Below are 20163 nucleotides of genomic sequence, written 5' to 3'. Positions count from 1 at the left end.
ATTTTATAAACCACTATCGGTTCACCCCTCAGCCTCTGACTCTCCAGGGAAAACAGCCCCAGCCTATTCAGAAGCCTCTCCCGGCATCTCAAACCCTCTAACCCTGGCAACATCCCTGTAAATCTTTTCTGAACTCTTTCAAGTTTCACAACATCCTTCTGATAGGAAGGAGACCAGAATTGCACAATTTCACTGTTACTTCTGCCTACAGTGTTTTAAATGAGAACTGTGTGCTGCTGTACTACCAGCTACGCACAGGTAGAAGGGTTTTGTGTAATCTCAGGGCGAGAGTGACGTTGTTATTGTGGTGGACAGCCTGGAATCTGTTAGGATAGAGATAACAAAGAAATGGATGAGAGTTTTCACAGCCAATGAGCTGAGACTAGGGTGGATTTGGGTGGTTTTACTGAGGTGGAAATCGGTGGTCTTGGTGACGATGGGGATATGTGGTCGGAAATATTTCGCGAGAGTTGGTGAGCAGCCTGTTCAGTTCCACACCATTACCAGAGAGGGGGCTGGAGTCAGTAGGGAGGGAGTTAAGACAGTGCTTTCAGTCTTCATAAATACTGAAACAGAGCAAGTTTCTGCTCATGCGTTACTGGGTGTCGGGATAGTGTGTGACTGAAAGGTGATAGTGTTCACATACATATATGTAAGTCAGCTCGCTGAGCTGGAAGGTTTGTTTTCAGACGTTTCGTCACCATGGCTAGGTAACGTCATCAGGGAGACTCTCTGGTGAAGCACTGTTTGTTTATAATAAACTCTCTGTTGATAGGTCTTGGTTTCTCAAGGTGGGTGATGTCATTTCCGGTTCTTTTTCTCAGGGGGAGGTAGATAGGGTCGATTATCGATGTGTTTATTGATGGGAGTTTTGGTGAGAATGCCAGGCCTCTAAGAATTCTTGTTTGGCCTGTCCTCGGATATGTGTGTTGTCCCAGTCAAAGTGGTGTCCTCCTTTGTCTGTATGTATAGAAACTAGTGACAGTGTGTCGACTCTTTTGGTGGCCAGTTGGTGTTCATGTATCCCTGGTGACAAGTGTCCTGCTAGTTTTTTTTACGGTATCTTGTAAATGACATTAGTTTTGCTGGTAGTATCTAACGGAACCTTTTGGTTCATTAGTCACTGTTTAAGTGTGTTGGTAGGTTTGTGGGCTACCACATACGCCTGGTACCCTGGACCTCGAGGTAATGGAGGTTTGGAAGTGGTTTCAGAGATTCTGTTAAAGTTCTGATCGGGTTAAAGTCCTTTACCACGTGCCTCTCTCTTCCTGCTTTTTCTCCCATAGAGGCCAGAGTCTCAGGTAGGTGTGGATTGGATGCAGATGTTGTGCTGAAGTTGTTGAGAATACAAAATCCTTCGCTCCGTCTCTCCCAAATTACTTTGGCTTCCCCCCCACCCCACCCCAACCACCTGAATAGCAGTCTGAATTTCCCATAGGACCAGACCTGGCAGCAACTGAAGGGAACCAGCTGGATTCTTGTGACAGTGTAGCAGCTCTCATGATGACTTTTTCCCAGTGCTCCCCCCCACAAAATTACTGGCTTCATTTGCTCAATTTCCCAACTTTCTTTTGTGTGCCTTCTCTGATATTTCTTTCCCCCCCCCTGTTTCAAACAGTTTTCACAGGGTATTAGAGGGTTCGGATTTGCGGTCAGACAACTCAAACCGATGTGGTGATCGAGTCACCCAACTCGGCGTAACTGGAATTTCGAACATGGAAGGAAACAGCGCCGTTTCCGACGTAGAGCAACCGTGCACGTGTTCCGTGTGTGGGAGAAGCTTTGCTGATTCATCTTACCTATCAGCACACCAGCGCGTTCACACTGGGGAGAAACCATTCAAGTGCCCCCAGTGTGGAAAGGGATTCACGTGGTCCTCCAGCCTGCTGAGGCACCTGCGAATCCATAGCGGAGTGAAGCCATTCACCTGCTCGGAGTGTGGGAGAGGGTTCACTCAGTCATCCCACCTGCTGACCCACCAGCGAGTGCACACTGGAGAGAGACCGTTCACCTGCTCGGTGTGTGGGAAGGGGTTCACTCAGTCGACCCATCTGCTGCTCCACCAGCGGGTGCACACCGGGGAGAGACCGTTCATCTGTTCGGAGTGCGGAAAAGGATTCACGCATTCTTCCAAACTGCTGGAACACCAGCGAATTCACACCGGGGAGAAACCGTTCACCTGCTCTGACTGTGGGAAGGGATTCACTCAGTCAACCCACTTGCTGATACACCAGCGGGTTCACACCGGGGAGAGACCGTTCACTTGCTCCGTGTGTGGGAAGGGATTCACTCGGTCGTCCAAACTGTTAATACACCAGCGGGTTCACCAAGAGCCACAGTTGAACAACTTTGCACTTGCTCAAACCAAGACGTGAACTGTGGCCGTTGGATGATTTGGCCTGACTCTGCTGTATCAGAGGTGCTGATGCTGCGGTTGGAATGTTGAGAACAAGTACCTATTTCTAGGTTAGCTTTTGGAAGTGATGCCAACTCGCTGTACCTCAACGCATTAACACTGGAAGCAGACTGTCCACCTAGACGGTTTGGGAATTGGGATTCTCTGGTTCATCAGGACTGGGTAAACACCATGTAACTGTAGGGGTCAGAGTTTGCTATCGACATTCAAGTCCAAGCCCGTGTTTCCTGGGGTCTGTTTCTGATGATGTTTGGAAACACCACCAAGTTCAGTCGTCTGCTTGGACCAAAATAAGGTAAATCAGTTTCTGGTTCAAACTATGGTGCATCAAGCCATTATCGTTATCTCGAAGGCAGACTAGTTTCTTCAAAAGGGCTCTCTGTCTCCACTGTATTCTCCATCCTCACCTCCAACAAGTGGAAGGAACACCCAAAATTTCTTTGTCTCATTTTCAGTGACGGTCAGTATGCTTCACACAAGAAGTTGGGAGAAACTACGTCCAGAGAGCCTGTGTGTGTGTGTCTGTGTGTGTGTGTGTCTGTCTGTCTGTGTGTGTGTGTGCGCCTGTGTGTGTGTGTGTGCGCGTGGAAGTTCAGTGCATTGAATTCTGTGCACAGGGGAAGAGAGATTTTATTTTGTTGTTTTTTTTCTTGAATACGGTTCGTAGGTCATTTCTCGGCATTGCGACTTGTAAGGGTGGTACTGCTCCGATTCAACTGAGCAGAGAGGAAGGATTCCTAGTTCAATAGCTGCACCTTTAGGGAGCTGATAAATGGGAAAATGAAGAAAAGCAGTCCAGCACAGGAAAGAGGCGAATTGATTTGGCTTCTGGTATTTCTTATGGAAGAAGATATTAAATGAGCAACACTGTAATAAGTGAAAGTCAAGGCTAATCTAATATAAGCAAAGTACAGGAATGAAATTGTAGATAGCATAACTGAACAGTGTTCATACATCAGCAGAATGATTATAGTTACTGGAAGAAATCCGATCTCACACACATGATATGCTTCTCCTGTGTTGGGCGGCAAATCAGTTGCCCCTGTTGACCCCATGTGCAGAAGTGGTAGCTAGTTGCTAATTTCAGAGCTGCAGCTGCAGAGAAATTCCTGGGGCTAGCACACCCACTGTGGTGGCTACATCATAGGTGTGAATTGAACAGGCAAGGGCACAGATGATCGCCAGGCGGTAAGGGAGGGAGGGAGTGCATTGTGACCTCCTAAGGAGATACTGTTTTGCACACTGTTCAGGAAGATCACTACAGGGAAGAGCGAGTGTAGCCAGCCTCATGGTGCCGTGCATGGGTCTGCTGCCCAAGAGGAGGAGGGGAAACAGTGGCAGCATTATAGGGATTCATAGGGTCATACAGGACAGAAACGAAGGGCAGGCACCGTGCCTCAGTGGTCAGCACTGCTGCCTCACAGCGGCAGGGGCCCAGGTTCGATCCCAGCCTCGGGGGCGACTGTCTGTGTGGAGTTTGTACATTCTCCCCGTGTCTGCGTGGGTTTCCTCCGGGTGCTCCGGTTTTTTTGAATTGCCCCATAGTGTTGGTGCATTAGTCAGAGGGAAATGGGTCTGGGTGGGTTACTCTTCGGAGGGTCAGTGGGGACTGGTTGGGCCGAAGGGCCTCTTTCCACACTGTAGGGAATCTCATCTAATCAAACCCTTCAGTCCGACTCATCCTTGCCAAGCAGGTTTCCCAAACTAAACTCGTCCCATTTCCCTGCACTTAGCCCATATCTCCCTCAGCTTTTCCTATTCACATACCTGTCCACATGTCTTTTACATGTTGTAACTGCACCCGTATCTACCACTTTTCTCCCTGGCAATTCATTCCATACACGCAGCACCCTCTGTGTGAAAAAGTTGCCTCTTGGCTCCCTTTTAAATCTTTCCCTTCTCACCTTAAACCAATACCCTCTGGTTTTCAACTCCCCTACCCTAGGGAAAAGATCTTTACTAAATCGTCTTACCTATGCCTCTCATGATATTATAAATGTCTATAGGGTCACCCCTCAGCCTCTTTCACTCCAGGGAAAAATGCCCGAGTCTATCCGGCCTCTCCTAACTCACGCCCTCCCGGTGACATCCTTGTAAATCTTTTCTGCACCCTTTCCAATGTAGGAGCATCCCCCCCGTAGCAGGGGGACTGGAACTGGAAGCAGTACTCCAAAAGTGGCCTGTCGGATTGTCCCGTACAGCTGCAGCGTGACATCCCAACTCCTCTGCTCAGTGCTCTGACCAATAAAGGCAAACGTGCCAAAAGTCTAGTTCGTCCTCCTGTCCACCTGTGAGCTCAGTTCAAGGAACTATATGTACCTGAACTCGGAGGTTTCGCCGTTCAACAACACTCGCCAGGGTGCTAGCATATAACTGTGTAAGTCCTGACCTGGTTTGCCTTGCCAAAATGCAAAACCTCACATTTATCTACATTAAATGGCGTCTGCCACTGTTTGGCCCACAGTGGGGTGGATGGTATAGTGGCGTTACCGCTGCACTGTTTATCCAGAGACCTAGGTAATGTGCTGGGGGCCTGCGCTTGAATCCTGTCACAGCACGGTAGAATCTGAGTTTTTTAAAAAGATCAGCAATCCAGAGTCAAAGAATCCATTGTCCATTATTGGAAAAACCAGTCTGATCCAGTCATGCCCTTTTTGGGGGCGGAAACAGCCACCCTTGCCTGATCTGGCCTGTGTTTTGACTCCAGACCCACAGCAATGTAGTTGACTCTTAACTGGCCTCTGGACAGTAAGAGAGGGGCAACACATGCTTGCCTCATCCCCTGAAGGAATACAAAAAGGAGCTGGCCAAATGCTGGAATTGAGCTGATGAGCCTCAAAGTCAAAAGATAAAATGGTGGAACACAGGATTTAAGCACCAGTTTAGCTGTGGATATTGGATAACCAATATGAACAGGGGGCAGCACGCTGGCTCAGTGGTTAGCGCCGCTGCCTGTCAGCGCCCTGGGGCCCAGGTTCGATTCCAGCCTCGGCCCAACTGTCTTTGTGATGTCTGCACATTCTCCCTATGTCTGCGTGAGTTTCCTCCGAGTGCTCCGGTTTCCTCCCACAAAGGTGAATTGGCCGTGGTGAATTGGCCGTGCTAAATTGCCCAAAGTGTCCTTGTGGATGTGTAGGTTAGGTGCATTAGTCAGGGGTAAATGTAGGGTAACAGGGGAATGGGTCTGGGTGGGTTACTCTTCGGAGGGTCGGTGTGGACTTGTTGGGCTGAAGGGTCTGTTTCCACACTGTAGGGAATCTGTGATTCCAAACAAGATGAGTAACTGTGGCTAGTGTGTGTCAGAAATGTTTCAGAGTTATCACTTTACTCCGATATGTTTTATAGTATGGATCCTGTCCCATTGCTCAGATATGGGTTTTATAGTATGGATCCTGCCCCATTGCTCAGATATAGGTTTTATAGTATGGATCCTGCCCCATTGCTCAGATATGGGTTTTATAGTATGGATCCTGTCCCATTGCTCAGATATAGGTTTTATAGTATGGATCCTGCCCCATTGCTCAGATATGGGTTTTATAGTATGGATCCTGTCCCATTGTTCAGATATGGGTTTTATAGTATGGATCCTGTCCCATTGTTCAGATATGGGTTTTATAGTATGGATCCTGTCCCATTGTTCAGATATGGGTTTTATAGTATGGATCCTGTCCCATTGCTCAGATATGGGTTTTATAGTATGGATCCTGTCCCATTGCTCAGATATAGGTTTTATAGTATGGATCCTGTCATGGGAACTTCAAATCTGTGGAGTGTAAGCAGGAAACTGGTTGGTCCTGTTAGCAACTGGTCAACATGATAGAGAGCCTCTTCGGTGAAAGCCCGGAATCAAAAGGTGGGGGTGGGGGAGGGAAAGAAAAAAATACCTGAACTCACTCTCAGACACCTGTCGGCTGCAAATCCATCTGTCCGTGACAGTACCAGTCAAAGGGATGACTAAACATTCCTGATGGAGGCAAGGTCTTGTCTCTGAATGTAGAGTAGCTGCCCCCCGACCGGTCTGTTTGTTTGAAATGGGTCAAACTTCCAACAGATCAGCAGCCTCACAGCATCAGGGACCCGGGTTTGGTTCCCACATCGGCTGACTGTCTGGGTGGAGTTTACTCATTCTCCCCCTGTCTGTGTGGGTTTCCTCCCACAGTCCACAGGTTGGCAGGATTGGCCATGCTGAATCGTCCCATAGTGTCCAGGGATGTACAGTCTAGATAGGTTAGCCAAGGGAAATGCGGGGTTATAGGGGTAGGGTGGTGGGGAGGGGGGCAGTGGGTCTGGGTGGGATGCTGTTTGGAGAATTAGTGTGGACACAACAGGCCAAATGGCCTGCTTCCACACTGTACAGATTCTATAATCCAAGGAAAGGCCAAAAGTCCAGGGCCCCTTTCATTTTATCTTCCAGTGGATGTAACCTGGATTTGTTGATTCAGTAGCTCACATGGGGTGCCTGGAACATATCATAGTTGTGTAAATACTCTTCCCAGTTATTAGCAGGTTATCCAAAGACATGGTGGCCTGGGGTAGACCCTGTAAAATGTTCTCCTTCATAGCTGACTGATGACACTCCAAATAGCAGTCTCGTGATTTGGTACAAACCCTTAGGGGTATCAATTGTAGCATGTTTCGTGAAGGACAGCGTCCTTCTCCCCCCCCCCCCCCCCCCCCCCAGCGTTGCTTGTAAGTCCTCTGTGTGAGGGATTTATCCAGCTGCAAGAATTGATTTCCCATTTGTTTAAAGTTCTCACAAAGACAAACGGACCCATTTGGGCTTCACAAATGGTACCACCGGTGCTGCCCATTTCTCAAACTCTCCTAGTTTGATGATTCCTTCACTTTCCAGCTGCCTGATTTCTGCCTCTGCTTTTGCCCCAAGGGCCAATGGCACTGGGAGGGCCTTGCTGAATGGTGGAATGACTTCCTGGTCAATGTGCACGGTGGCCTTGGCTCCTCTGATAGTCCCTAAACCTTCCTGCGGGATTTAATTCGGGCTTGCCTCAGGCAGCCATTTTCTCACTGAAACATGTTGAGCCAATCAAAGTGAATCGGAGGCTGAGGGATGACCTTGTAGAGGTTTACAAAATTATGAGGGGCGTGGGTAGGGTAAATAGGCGAGGTCTTTTCCCTGGGGTCGGGCGAGTCCAGAACTAGAGGGGCATAGATTTAAGGTGAGAGGGGAAAGATATAAAAGAGACCTAAGGGGCAACTTTTTCACTCAGAGGGTGGTACGGGTATTGAATGAGCTGCCAGAGGAAGTGGTGGAGGCTGGTACAATTGCAACATTTAAGAGGCATTTGGATGGGTATATGAATAGGAAGGGTTTGGAGGGATATGGGCCGGGTGCTGGCAGGTGGGACTAGATTGGGTTGGGATATCTGGACGGGATGGACGGGTTGGACCGAAGGGTCTGTTTCCATGTTGTACGTCTCTATGATTGTGAATCTTTCTCTGCTTGGGCCTGTCAAAGGGAATGAAGACTCTGGGGGTAGGCAGAACCTGGGCAAGTGGAAGTTTATTCATACAGAAACCAGTTAAAGCAGAGAGAGGGCCAAAGGATCTTTTCGGAATCTGGCCTTGACGTACCAGTGCAGTTCATCGTTTAATCTTTGGCTCAGATCAGAGGATAGATCAATGGCGCACTCTAACTCGTACAGGAAAAAGCAGTATTTTTATACATTTCTGTATTACAATGATCACATCCAAGATGGTTGCAGCCCTTCCCTCCCGATCCACTAAAACACCTTGTCAATGATGAGCATCCCCGTGGTCCACCTCGGGTTCCCGTTACCTCACGGTGTTTACCATGTACTATAAATCCCTCGTCCTTGGGATCTTTCTATGCATCCTATTCACTCACATTCCAAGGTCACTGGTTGTACGCCCTCAGATCTGTTTCAGGCTGGCTTACCCATTAAAGACAGTTTGAATTCTTTTATTCACTGCACTCCTTTCAATTATTCCCTTCACGTTTCCCATTGTTCTCATCATATATGTAAAAATATGCAAGACAGTTAGTAGTAACTAATTGCTATTTCTATTCTGAGGTTAGTGAAGGTTAGATTTCTACTGTTAGTCCTCCGCAGTTATTGGCCGTGAACAATCTAGTTTGTCCAAGGTGAATGAGAGAGTACAGGTACACCATCCTTGATCTGAAATCCATGTCTTGCTCGTGAGGTTTCTTTCTCCGTAACAACATTGATTGGCGTGCAAACTGTTAACCCAACTCTACACCCACGCCACCCGCGTCACTCAGCTGTGACATGGCTTGGCGTGGCCCAGCACTGGCAGACCTCAATTCTGTCTCAGGGCCTGTAATACTCACAGGTGTGTCTGCTGTTCAGTAAGATTTATTTCATTTCACCACTGAACTGTCACTTCTTCCGAAATCCAAAAAATTCCGAAAACCAACTAGCCCTGAGGGTTTCGTATAAAAGATTATGTATCTGTACTTCCTAAAGTTAACTAACTTTCACACACAAGCAGAAAGGTTTTGGTTATATGCATCTACAGTTATGTTGGAGAATCTCCAACTGGAAACTCTTGCTTAATATTGCAGAGTAATTAGGAAGCAATGGTTTATTATGAAACAGCTAACTGTTGTTCTGGTAGTTATTTAGGGATTTAGAATTCTATATCTTGCACCTGGTATTTATTCCTTTAGTGGCACAATCACCCTTTCATTAATGAACTGATTTGATAGAGACATACAAGATGATCAGAGGATTAGAGAGGGGAGACAGTGACAGTCTTCTTCCGAGGATGATGACGTCAGCGTGTACGAGGGGGGCGTAACTACAAATTGAGGGGTGGTAGATTTAAGACAGACATCAGAGAGTGGTACTTTACTCTGAGAGTGGTAAGGGTGTGGAATGCCCATCCTGCTAATGTAGTCACCTCAGCCACAAAAGGGAGATTTAAACAATCCTTAGATAAGCACATGGATGATGTTGGGAAAGTGGAGGGGGAACGAGCTAAGAATAGTTCACAGGTCGGCGCAGCATCGAGGGCCAAAGGGCCTGTTCTGCACTGTATTGTTCTATGTTCTATGTCTCAGGTATGTTTTTATTGTACCTGCACAGGATGATTGCTGCTCAGGCTCCCCTTTACTGGCTTTGGAGTAGTTTTCATAGAATCCCTACAGTGTGGGAACAGGCCCTTCGGCCCAACAAGTCCACACCGACCCGCCGAAGAGTATCCCACCCAAACCCATTACTCTGCATTTCCCCCTGACTGATGCACCTAACCTACACATCCCTGTACACTACGGGCAATTTAGCACGGCCAATCCACCCTAACCTACACATCCCTGTACACTACGGGCAATTTAGCATGGCCATTCCACCCTAACCTGCACATCTTTGGATTGTGGGAGGAAACCCCCGGGAGAGTGTGCAAACTCCTCGTGGACAGTCACCCGAGGCTGGGATCGAACCAGAGTCCCCGGCGCTGTGAGGCAGCCGCACTAATCACTGAGCCACCGTATCATGTTGGTTCTGTAATCAGTGACTGAGCTGGGTCAGTATCAACCTCCATTCGAACCAGGTGACCATTTAACCGGATTTTTGTTGTGACTGCTTCTGACTTGCATGTTGCTCAACAGTTTCACTGCTCCAAGCCAGATGGCGGTGGGCTATCCAGCACTTGCCTGGGTACTGGCTGCCTATGAGTTCTCTCATGCAATTCAGGCCAAGTGGTACTCTATTGCTGTCTCAAGTCTATATACCAGCAACATTTACGACGGCCTGCAGACCTGGATCCCGAAGAAAAGGTCAAGGCTTGGCTTTGTTTTGGAGGTTTTGCTGTGGGCTGACCTGGGGTCGCTCTGTTCAGGATATGTCCAGAGTGATGCTACACAATCGCCTTCACTCAAGTGGTTAGCACCCAAGCTCCGTCCCGTCCCCCCTCCCCCCCCCCCCCACCCCCCACCCCCCGAGGGTGGGGTGTCCACTTTCATCAGCAAACACAGTTCCTCATACGGCCCCTGCGTTTTCAAATGACAAAGCCAGCTGTAGTGCCTGCTTGAAGTCCACTTGGGCCAGTAGGTGGATTGTAATGGTTGCACCGTTAATTCCACATACCAAACAGTGCCTCAGCAGTTTGTGAGGGGTTAAACCAAGGTCACATGTCTCTTAACCTCATCAGAAATCCCGACATGGATTCCTGTCATTCTCTAGTAAAACCACTGAGTGAAACTGAAGGCCTCTCAGAATTAGGGAAGTGGGGTTTGAATATTCCTGAACTAAATCTGTCAACTCTTAAAAGATCTTAGTATCTAGTGCCTCAGGAAACGGTAGGCTCCTAACAACCACGAGCTGTCAGAGGAATTACTCATTGCTTGTCATCTGCCCCAAATGTCCAAAGAAAATCACATTTGTTCTGTATACTGGGCCCAGACTTTGTCAGCAGTATCGAACAAATCAGGTTTCCCAAATAATGGCATGTTACCAGAAACACTGGTCCCAATCTAAAGACAACTGTTGTGAGCAAATGTCTGCAGGAGCATACCCCAGTCTCGTTGCCACTGAGAAACCTCCACAGAGAGCAGTATCCCGTCACCAAGTCACCCTTTCTTTACACGTGTATAGTACTTGACACCAGAGCCTCAGGGACTTGGCTGGGTACTGTTGAGAATGTGTATAGGGTATGAGCAGGCAGGGAAAGGGTTAAATTGAGTTTTGTTAGACAAGATGTTCAGCTGAGCATGACTCAGATTAGATAAGAATGTACAGTAAACAATGGGGTGCTGGAGGCATAGGGTAATGGGTTAACAAGGTGGAAAAGCAGTCATTATGTCGAGCCATTTAACAAGATGAGGTACTATTCAGGATGTGAGGTCAGTTTAACATGGTGAAAAGTATTCATTCTGTGAAGCCAGTTATTCATTGTGTAACAGCAGATGGCTTCATCGTTACTATTGATACTCACTGATTGTAATGGTCACCCGATTGATGTGTATGTTTCCTGATCGGAGTGCTCCTCCCTGTAAAATGACTGTATAGTTCATTGAGAAACTGCTGTTCCAGAGAAGACAGAGAACTCCTGTACCTGTGCACGTGGGCAATCATTCTCTCTCCCTCCAGGGCCTGGAATAAAGATGAAGGAGGTAAAACCAAACTGTGTTTCTGAGCGTTTTGCTTTGACTGGGGTGGGTGGGTGGGGGGGGTGGAGGAGGAACGGGACGACACGGCCAATCGCCGAAGAGAGTGTCGCATTCTTAACAAGGTCGCTAATGAAGGTGGAGGAGAAGTAAGCTCAAATGGGAAAGGAAAGATTGGGCGTCCTGTTCGGTATTGAGGAGTTCACTCGCTTCCCTCAGACCAGATGGGTTTCTCCAGCATTTTCTGTTTAATATGATTACTGTATGGCACTCTGATGCATGAAGCAGAGGTAATTTCTTGGAGCACAGTGTGGTGACTGTCCTGCATAAATACTCATACTGCTTATCCCACTTATCTCTCCACTCTGGAGGCTTCCTGCCTCCATTCCTGAAGAAGGGCTTTTGCCCGAAACGTTGATTTTTCCTGCTGCTCAGATGTTGCCTGACCTGCTGTGCTTTTCCAGCACCACTCTGATCTCAACTCTGGTTTCCAGTATCTGCAGTCCTCACTTTTGCCTACGTATTCTGCTGTCTCCCCGTGGGACGGCGTGCACGTTGCTCAATTTTCAAAGCCAGCACACAAGCCATGTGGGCCACTCACTTGCTGAAAAGTAGAGGAAAGTTTGTTGCACTTCTCTCAAACTTCTTATAGATACCCTGGGCGGTACGGTGGCTCAGTGGTCGGCACTGCTGCCTCACTGTGCCAGGGACCTGGGTGCGATTCTAGTCTTGAGTGACTGTGTGTAGTTCATATGTTCTCCCGGTGTATGCCTGGGTTTCCTCCCACTGTCCAAAGACATGCAGGCTAGCCATGGGAAATGCAGGAGTGCTGGGACCAAGTGACATTCTCTTGGGGAGTCAGTCTGGAGTCGATGGAGCAAATGGCCTGTTTCCATGCTGTAGGGATTTGCAGCAGTGCGGCTGACAGGCCACCTCCACTTCTGGCCCGCATACAGGAATACGGTATTCCTGATGAAGGGCTTTTGCCCGAAATATCGATTTTACTGATCCTCGGATGCTGCCTGAACTGCAGTGTTTTTCCAGCACCACTAATCCAGATACAGGAATACAGTCAACACTGCAGCGATGTGTTCTGTCAGCTGATTAAATCCGATTAAATCAAGACACCGACCGTTGGCGAAGCCGGGTCATGTGGATGCTTTGTCAAGGCTACTTTACCTGTCCAGGAGCTGGGAGTTGTCCTTATCAAGTGGCTTTTAATCTGGGGAATGAGTTTTTTTATCCTTCTCTCTTGTGAAGAGGAATTGAGGAAGTTAGAAAGCCACAAAGGGAACCGTTCCATGTTTTACTTCTCTTTCAAGACGTACTGTGGGCTCAAGGGTTAAACATTTCACTGCCAAAGAGACTCGCTGCAGTATCAATACCACGTCTGTGCTCTTACAGAATAGACAGAACATCTCAGTACGGGGCAGGGGGGGGGAGGCTGACTGTATCCCACAAAAGGAGTCCAGTGCAGCCACACACAGCCTCAGACAGTGGTATCCTGTCCTTCCCAGACAGTGGTATCCTGTCCTTCCCAGACAGTGGTATCCTGTCCTTCCCAGACAGCACTGATCGCCTTGGCCACAACCCTGTTAAACTGCCTCCTGCTCCTATTATCTTGCTCCCCCTCCGTATTAGCATAGCTATGTAACTCCCTTCTGCCTTACTCTCTTCCCATCAACACATGATCATGAAGAAAGTGATAATCAGTCCCTCTAATCCATTCACAAGTTATCACAGGATATCAACATGCACTGAGTTTTGTAAGGTCGTGTAACGTAATGACAGTCAACCATGTGACTGATAGACCTTTTGTTTTAGCCCTATAAAGAATACTGTCTTTGTGTGTAGATTTGTGAAGAGGTGTCACCACAAGTAGACGGATGACTCCTTCTGGTCAGATTGAGAATCTCTCACCAGTTGTCTGCTTGATAAAGCATGTACTTTCAAGCAGAAACTTCCGTCGTCCGGATTTGTGGAGGAAAGACACCACTAGTATAAGTGCAACGAGGGCTTCCTGGCACAATCCGAAATATCCAGGAGCTGCTTTTTGTGCTGAAGGTGGACTGCCAGATTGAGGAGAAAACCGGATTGTGCAAATACTGCACATGACATCCGGAAGGTGCCAATGACGGCTTCACCCATGGGACTGGCTTCAGTCACCCTGGCACTGGATTCAACTTGATTTTGGGGGGACCGGTAGAGGATGTTCCTGGGTGATTGTGGATGCCCACACCAAGGTGGCCACCATGACGTCAGCCACAAAAACCACAATGGTACTGACAGGATGAAATATTTGCCAGGTTTGGGAACCCCGAACAGGGCCTGAGTGACAGTAGTCAATCGTTTGTGGAGCAAGTGTTTGAGGAGAAGCTGGAAAATCACGGAGCCAGATGTATGAGATCAGCTCCGTATCACACTCTGTGTCAAGTGGCCGAGAGGAGAGATTTGTACAAACTATGAAGCAGACCTTTTGAAGACCTCTCAAGGGGTGGGTTCACTGGGATGATGACTCAAATAGTTCCTCTCCTTGTACAGGAACACACCACACACAATGACCCAGTGCTTGGTCATGACCTTAATGTTCAACTGTGAGCTGAGAACTATGTTTGACTTACTGCAGCCAGAAGAGACCAGAGTTGGGACAGCAAAATCAAGAAGGATAGCTCGTCAGAATCATAGAATCCCTATGTTGTGGAAATAGGCCCTTCGGCCCAACAGGTTCACACCGACCCTCTGAGGAGTAACCCTCCCAGACCCATTCCCTGAACAATATCTGCAGTTTAGCATGGCCAATTCATCTAGCCCTCACATCTTTGGATTGTGGGAGGAAACCGGAGCACCTGGAAGAAACAATGCAGGTGGGGAAAATGTGCAAGCACCACACAGTCAGCCAAGGCTGGAATCGAACCCAGGTCCTTAGCACTGTGAGGCAGCAGTGCTAACCACTGAACACTGAGCCAGGAGAAAGTGACAACTGCAGATGCCAGAGACCAGAGGCGAGAGTGTGGTGCTGCAAAAGCATGGCCAATCAGGCAACATGCGCAGAGCAGGAGAATTGACGTTTCGAGCATAAGCTCTTCATCAGGTGTGTACTCGCATACACGCGGACACCTCCTTCTACTGTCCCCTTGATCACAACCTCGCCTCCACTCACCAAACTACAGATAGATATAAGTCAAAGAGTATGGTGTTGGAAAAGCACTGTCCGTCAGGCAGCATCCGAGGAGCAGGAGAGTCGACGTTTCGGGCATAAGCTGCTTCTCGGATGCTGCCTGACCGGCTGTGTTCTTCCAGCGCCATACTCTTCGACTCTGATCTCCAGCACCCGGGTTCAATTCCAGCCTCGGGAGACTGCACATGCTCCCTGTGTCTGGGTGGGTTTCCACTGGGTGCTCTATCTTCCTCCCACAGTCCAAAGATTAGATTAGATTCCTTACAGTGTGGAAACAGGCCCTTCAGCCCAACAAGTCCACACCGACCCTCCGAAGCGCAGCCCACCCAGACCCATTCCCTTACATTTACCCCTTCACCTAACACTACGGGCGATTTAGCATGGCCAATTCACCTGACCTGTGCGTGTACAGGTCAGGGTGAATTGGCCGTGCTAACCTGCCCATAGCATCCAGGGATGTGTAGGTGAGGTGCCTTAATCAGGGATGAGAGGGTAGGGGAATGGCTCTGGCTGGGTGACTGCTGAGGGTCAGTATGGACTTGTTGGGCTGAAGGGCCTGTTTCTTGCACTGTAGGGATTCTCCCTAGATAGATACCTTGAAGTCTCTCAGACTGTGTGCCAAGGAAAGTGAGTGGAGGGTTTATCAGATGAGCCATGAGTTGATGGTTCAATGTGGGGGCGGACACATGCAGGTCCCACAGAGTTCTTTTTGTTTGGTCACAATGGGGTCCGGCTGATTGGCGGTGACGCCGACCAATGGAAAGGGCGCGCTTGGAGGGGGGCTGGTGGGATGACAGCTCATGAGGGCGGGGCTGGCCGTCCGACGTCACGGGCCGGGGGTGGGGACGGCGTGACGCGATGACGTCGAGGGGCGGACGGCGGAGCGGAAGGTCGAGGAGGATACAGGGCGGCCCCGTGAGTGGGGAAGCGGGAGGGAAACGGAGGTGGTGCCGGCCTTGGGGGAGGGGGGGGGAGGTGTCATTACCGCACCGTGGGAAGGCTGCCGGATCCGTATCGGTTCTGCGCTTGCTGCGAAAGGAAAGAGGCGACCGGCCGAACTGGCCCGCTTACCGTCGTCGCCATTTTTATTGGGAGGCAACTGAGGAATGAGCCCCCCCCTCCCCTCCCCCACCGAGGGGGGCGGCCGCTGTTGTCGCAGGGCGCATGCGTGCTCTTCTCCGTGATGTCAGAGAGACAATGACCTCATAGGAAGGCAGTCGCCCAATGGGGAGGCAATGACCTCATAGGAAGGCAGTCGCCCAATGGGGAGGCAATGACCTCATAGGAAGGCAGTCGCCCAATGGGGAAGCAATGACCTCATAGGAAGGCAGTCGCCCAATGGGGAAGCAATGACCTCATAGGAAGGCAGTCGCCCAATGGGGAAGCAATGACCTCATAGGAAGGCAGTCGCCCAAGGGGGAGGCAATGACCTCATAGGAAGGCAGTCGCCCAAGGGTGAGGCAATGACCTCATAGGAAGGCAGTCGCCCAAGGGGGAGGCAATGACCTCATAGGAAGGCAGTCGCCCAAGGGTGAGGCAATGACCTCATAGGAAGGCAGTCGCCCAAGGGGGAGGCAATGACCTCATAGGAAGGCAGTCGCCCAAGGGGGAGGCAATGACCTCATAGGAAGGCAGTCGCCCAATGGGGAGGCAATGACCTCATAGGAAGGCAGTCGCCCAAGGGTGAGGCAATGACCTCATAGGAAGGCAGTCGCCCAATGGGGAGGCAATGACCTCATAGGAAGGCAGTCGCCCAATGGGGAGGCAATGACCTCATGGGAAGGCAGTCGGCCAATGGGGAGGCAATGACCTCATGGGAAGACGGTGACCCAGTGGCAATGGGCTGCCCTTGTGGGGACGGGCTGGGTTGGTCAACCCCATGTGTAGGGGATAGTCCACCCTGTGTGGAGTTGGTGCCTTCGTGGTATTATTGGTGGACTGTTAATCCAGAGATCCAGGATAACAGTCTGGGGACCTGGGTTCGAACCTTGCCACGGCAGAGGGTGGAATTTGCATTCAGTGAAAAACAAATTGAGGGTCTTAACGATGAGCATGAATCCACCTCGTTCACTAATGCCCTTTTGGGAGGGAAACTGCCACCCTTACCTGGTCTGGCCTATGTGTGACTCCCAAGCCCTCAGCAATGTGGTTAACTCTTAACTGCCCTCTGGGCGATAAATGCTGGCCAAGCCAGCAACACCTTAGTCCAGTGAATGAGAAAAAAAGGGGGAGGATTTATACACGGCAAAATCAAACCAGATGAGTTGTTTGTCTGTTTGGAATTTCTGCCCTGCACTGACAGCGATGGGTTTTGGAAAATCCATGAAACGTTGGGTAAAGCGTTGAATCAACAAATCAGCTGCTTTTCTTCGAGCTCCCGGTGAAACAGTGCTGGAGGCGAAGGACAGAAGTCAGCGTGGGAGTGAGTGGAGAATTAAAAATGGCAAGTGACTCCCGCTAGCAGTGTAAAGTAGATTCGGTTGCGAGCAGTGAATACAGCGCATCGATTACAATTAGCCCAAAGAAACCTCTGATCGGTTTCAACGTTCAAAACTTTAACCGCAGCCTGAAAAAGGGCTCTTTTTTTGATGAGTAAGTGATACAAAGTAAAATGAAACAATTCCCAGGGTATGAAATTCTGCCTCTGTTGTAGGATTGAAAAAGTATCACTGTGGCCACAATCAACTAAATCTGTACCTACCTATTGAACCACATTTCTGGTATGATCTCCAGTGTGTGTGTTTGGAGGTGCTGGGTTTCCTATGGCCCGACTGCTCTTGTTCGAGACTTTTGGGGCTTGGGAGATTCCATTGTACGTCTGGTCGAGTTGCAGTTTGGATAAAGCTATCTTCTTTCTCACTATCTCTTCCCTGCCTACAGAAAGGTTCACATCTCGTCTAGTCCCAGACTAGATGCCGGGTTCCCACCTTTGAGTGACATTAGTGAATCAGCCTGATGTGTTTGTGGCTTAACCGCTTTCACGGTCACGTTTTACTGTGTTACCTTCATTTTACAGGGCATTTGTGAAGGGTCATTTCTGAGGAACAAGGCTCAAACTGGACATTGTGCCAAGAGCTCCCTGAGTAGTTTAATTCATCGGGACCTGGATTCTGAACATGGAAGGAAGAGGTACCATTACCAGTGAGGAGAACCCTTACACCAGTTCTGGGGCTGGACAAGGATTCAGCCAATCATCTAGTCTGTCAAGACATGGAGTTCTTCATAGTGAAGAGAAACTGTGGCATTGTGGGGACTGTGGCAAGGGATTTAAGTATCCCTCTCAACTGGAAGCTCATCGACGCAGTCACACAAGGGAGAGGCCATTTATCTGCTCAGAGTGTGGGAAGGGATTCATTCAGTTGTCTCACCTGCTGACGCACCAGAGGGTTCACACTGACAACAGGCCTTTTAAATGCTCTGACTGTGGGAAGTGCTTCAAGAGTTCCAAGCAACTGATGTCCCACCAACGCGTTCACACTGACAAGAAACCATACAGGTGCTCTCACTGTGGGACTGGCTTCAGGCAATCATCTGACCTCACTGTACACCAGCGGGTTCACACCGGGGAGAGGCCGTTCATCTGCTCCAAGTGTGGGAAAGGATTCATTAATTCGTCCCACCTGCTGACCCACCAGCGAGTCCACACCGAGGAGAGACCATTCACCTGCAGGGAGTGTGGGAAAGGATTCACTCAGCTATCCAATCTGCTCAGACACCAACGGGTCCACAGCGACGAGAGACCCTTTACCTGCCCGCATTGTGGCAAGTGCTATAAAAGTTCCGGGGAGTTGGTGCGCCATCAACGCGTCCACACGGATGAGAGACCGTTTCGGTGCTCCCACTGTGGGACTGGGTTCAAGCGATCGTCTGAGCTGACTGTCCACCAACGAGTCCACACTGGGGAAAGGCCTTTCTCCTGCTCCGAGTGCGGGAAGGAATTCACTCAGTCATCCCACCTACTCCAACACCAACGAATTCACACCGGGGAGAGACCGTTCAGCTGCTCCAAGTGTGGGAAGGGATTCATTAACTCATCCAACCTCCAGAGTCACCAGCGAGTCCACAAGTAACTGCACCGTTGGCGTTTTGCTGTTTATCCCAGCTTGGACTGAACTGTCTTCACTGGAATCTGATACTAATGACTTTCAACCTGGCTGTAGGTGTTAGTATTCTGGACAAAATGCAAATTCAGCCTTCCATTAAATTATGTGCTAAGGCTTTTTAATACCTTGAGCACAAGTTAGTTCTGTTTGAAAGTGTTTCCTTTCCCCCCTGTCCAACAAGTGTGAGGAGCTAGGAAAGGTTCCTTACCAGAGATTGAGACAACCCAGTCAGCTGTCCCTGCTACTTCCCTTTCCCACAGACCAAACGGTCTCCGAAATTCCTCCTTGCCTGAGCCCTGAATTCCCATCCGTCTCTATTTTCTCTCCTATCTCCAGTCATGCCCTGGCAGAGTTCATTGTGACCAGCCTTTTGCTCCTGTGATCCTCGTCCCAATTAATTGCTGCCCGTTTAAATTCCCCAGGCTGGCCGAAACAGATCTCATTCCTGGTGAAGGGCCTTTGCCCGAAACGTCGATTCTGCTGCTCCTCAGATGCTGCCTGACCTGCTGTGCGTTTCCAGCCCCACACTCTCGATTCTGATCCCCCAGCGTCTGCAGTCCTCGCTTTCTCCCTCGCTAAAATAGCAGCTGACTTTGCAAAAGCAAAATACTGCAAATTGGTGGAAATCTAAAATAAAAACAAAGTGTTGGAGAAACTCGGCAAATTTGGTAGCCCCTGGTCGAGAGAGATCACTGTTAGCAACGTGACGTTTGCTTGGGACTGAAGAATCATCGGATTTGAAACGTGAATTCTGGTCTCTCTTCAGAGGGGCTGCCAAACCTGCCAGTTTCTCCATTTCCTCGTTTTGTTTTCTCTAACTCCCCTTTCCTGATTGCAGTGGGTCAGATCCGGGATGGGGTTCATAGGAAGGAACTTTCCCAGTTAGTCAAAGGATCAATAACCGGGGCATAGATTTATGGTAAAGGGCAGGAGATTTAAGGGAAGAATTTTGTAACCGGTGGGATGTGTGTAGAGAGGAACCTCGATTATCTGAAGGACACGGGCGGTGAGTATTTCGTGCGGTTAATTGAATGCCCGATCACATAAGTTAGCCAAGCATCGGAAGCTTGTGATCTCGTTCGGCGAATGTGAAATTTGGTTAATCGAATGCTGGATCATCAAGATTCCTCTGTATCTGGAACTTGCTACCTGAAAGGATGGTAGGGGCAGAAATCAGGTCAACATTTAATTGGTATTTAGATGATCGGTTGAAGTGCTGTAGCACAACAAAGCTACAGGCCAAGTACTGGAAAGTGGGGTGAGAGGAATCACGTGGTGTAAAACGCTTATCATTCCAAAAGATGCTTGTTAAAATCTTAAAAATCTGACACAAACTCCAGGTTACGGTCCGACAGGTTGA

General features: G+C 49.2%; 3 protein-coding genes across 8 annotated transcripts in view; 2 read left to right on the top strand and 1 right to left on the bottom strand.

Annotated features, from left to right (window-relative positions):
• LOC140460089 (uncharacterized) overlaps positions 1 to 11493 on the bottom strand; it is a 20366-nt gene extending 8873 nt beyond the window's left edge. The window contains exon 1 of the mRNA XM_072554490.1: positions 11351 to 11493. Within this exon, the coding sequence (XP_072410591.1) occupies positions 11351 to 11429 (79 nt within the window). The 5' untranslated portion in view covers positions 11430 to 11493. The remainder of the gene's footprint in view (positions 1 to 11350) is intronic.
• The window catches only part of LOC140460487 (uncharacterized), a 20942-nt gene extending 9403 nt beyond the window's left edge, over positions 1 to 11539 (top strand). For all 4 annotated transcript variants that reach the window (XM_072555038.1, XM_072555039.1, XM_072555040.1 and 1 more), the window contains one exon: positions 1619 to 11539. In XM_072555038.1, coding sequence (XP_072411139.1) covers positions 1716 to 2375 — 660 coding nt within the window. In that variant the 5' untranslated portion in view covers positions 1619 to 1715 and the 3' untranslated portion in view covers positions 2376 to 11539. The remainder of the gene's footprint in view (positions 1 to 1618) is intronic.
• LOC140460482 (uncharacterized) lies at positions 2391 to 20163 on the top strand. Of its 3 annotated transcripts, none has more exons than XM_072555028.1 (2): positions 2391 to 2711; positions 17717 to 20163. In XM_072555028.1, exon 2 carries the CDS (start codon positions 17817 to 17819, stop codon positions 18768 to 18770), a length of 954 nt encoding a protein of 317 aa, XP_072411129.1. In that variant the 5' UTR covers positions 2391 to 2711; positions 17717 to 17816; the 3' UTR covers positions 18771 to 20163. The 3 variants fall into 3 exon arrangements, with proteins under 3 accessions (XP_072411129.1, XP_072411130.1, XP_072411131.1); XM_072555029.1 differs by lacking the exon at positions 2391 to 2711 and adding an exon at positions 15556 to 15615; XM_072555030.1 differs by lacking the exon at positions 2391 to 2711 and adding an exon at positions 16246 to 17143.

The sequence above is a fragment of the Chiloscyllium punctatum genome, chromosome 36 (genome assembly GCF_047496795.1).
Source record: "Chiloscyllium punctatum isolate Juve2018m chromosome 36, sChiPun1.3, whole genome shotgun sequence".
NCBI classification, from domain to species: Eukaryota; Metazoa; Chordata; class Chondrichthyes; order Orectolobiformes; family Hemiscylliidae; genus Chiloscyllium; species Chiloscyllium punctatum.
The sequence above is the reverse complement of the archived record's forward strand: the minus strand, read 5'-3'. Positions and strand labels throughout refer to the sequence as shown.

Coding starts and splice junctions, on each gene's coding strand:
- LOC140460482 (XM_072555028.1), top strand. CDS start 17,817: ATGGAAGGAAGAGGTACCATTACCAGTGAGGAGAACCCTTACACCAGT.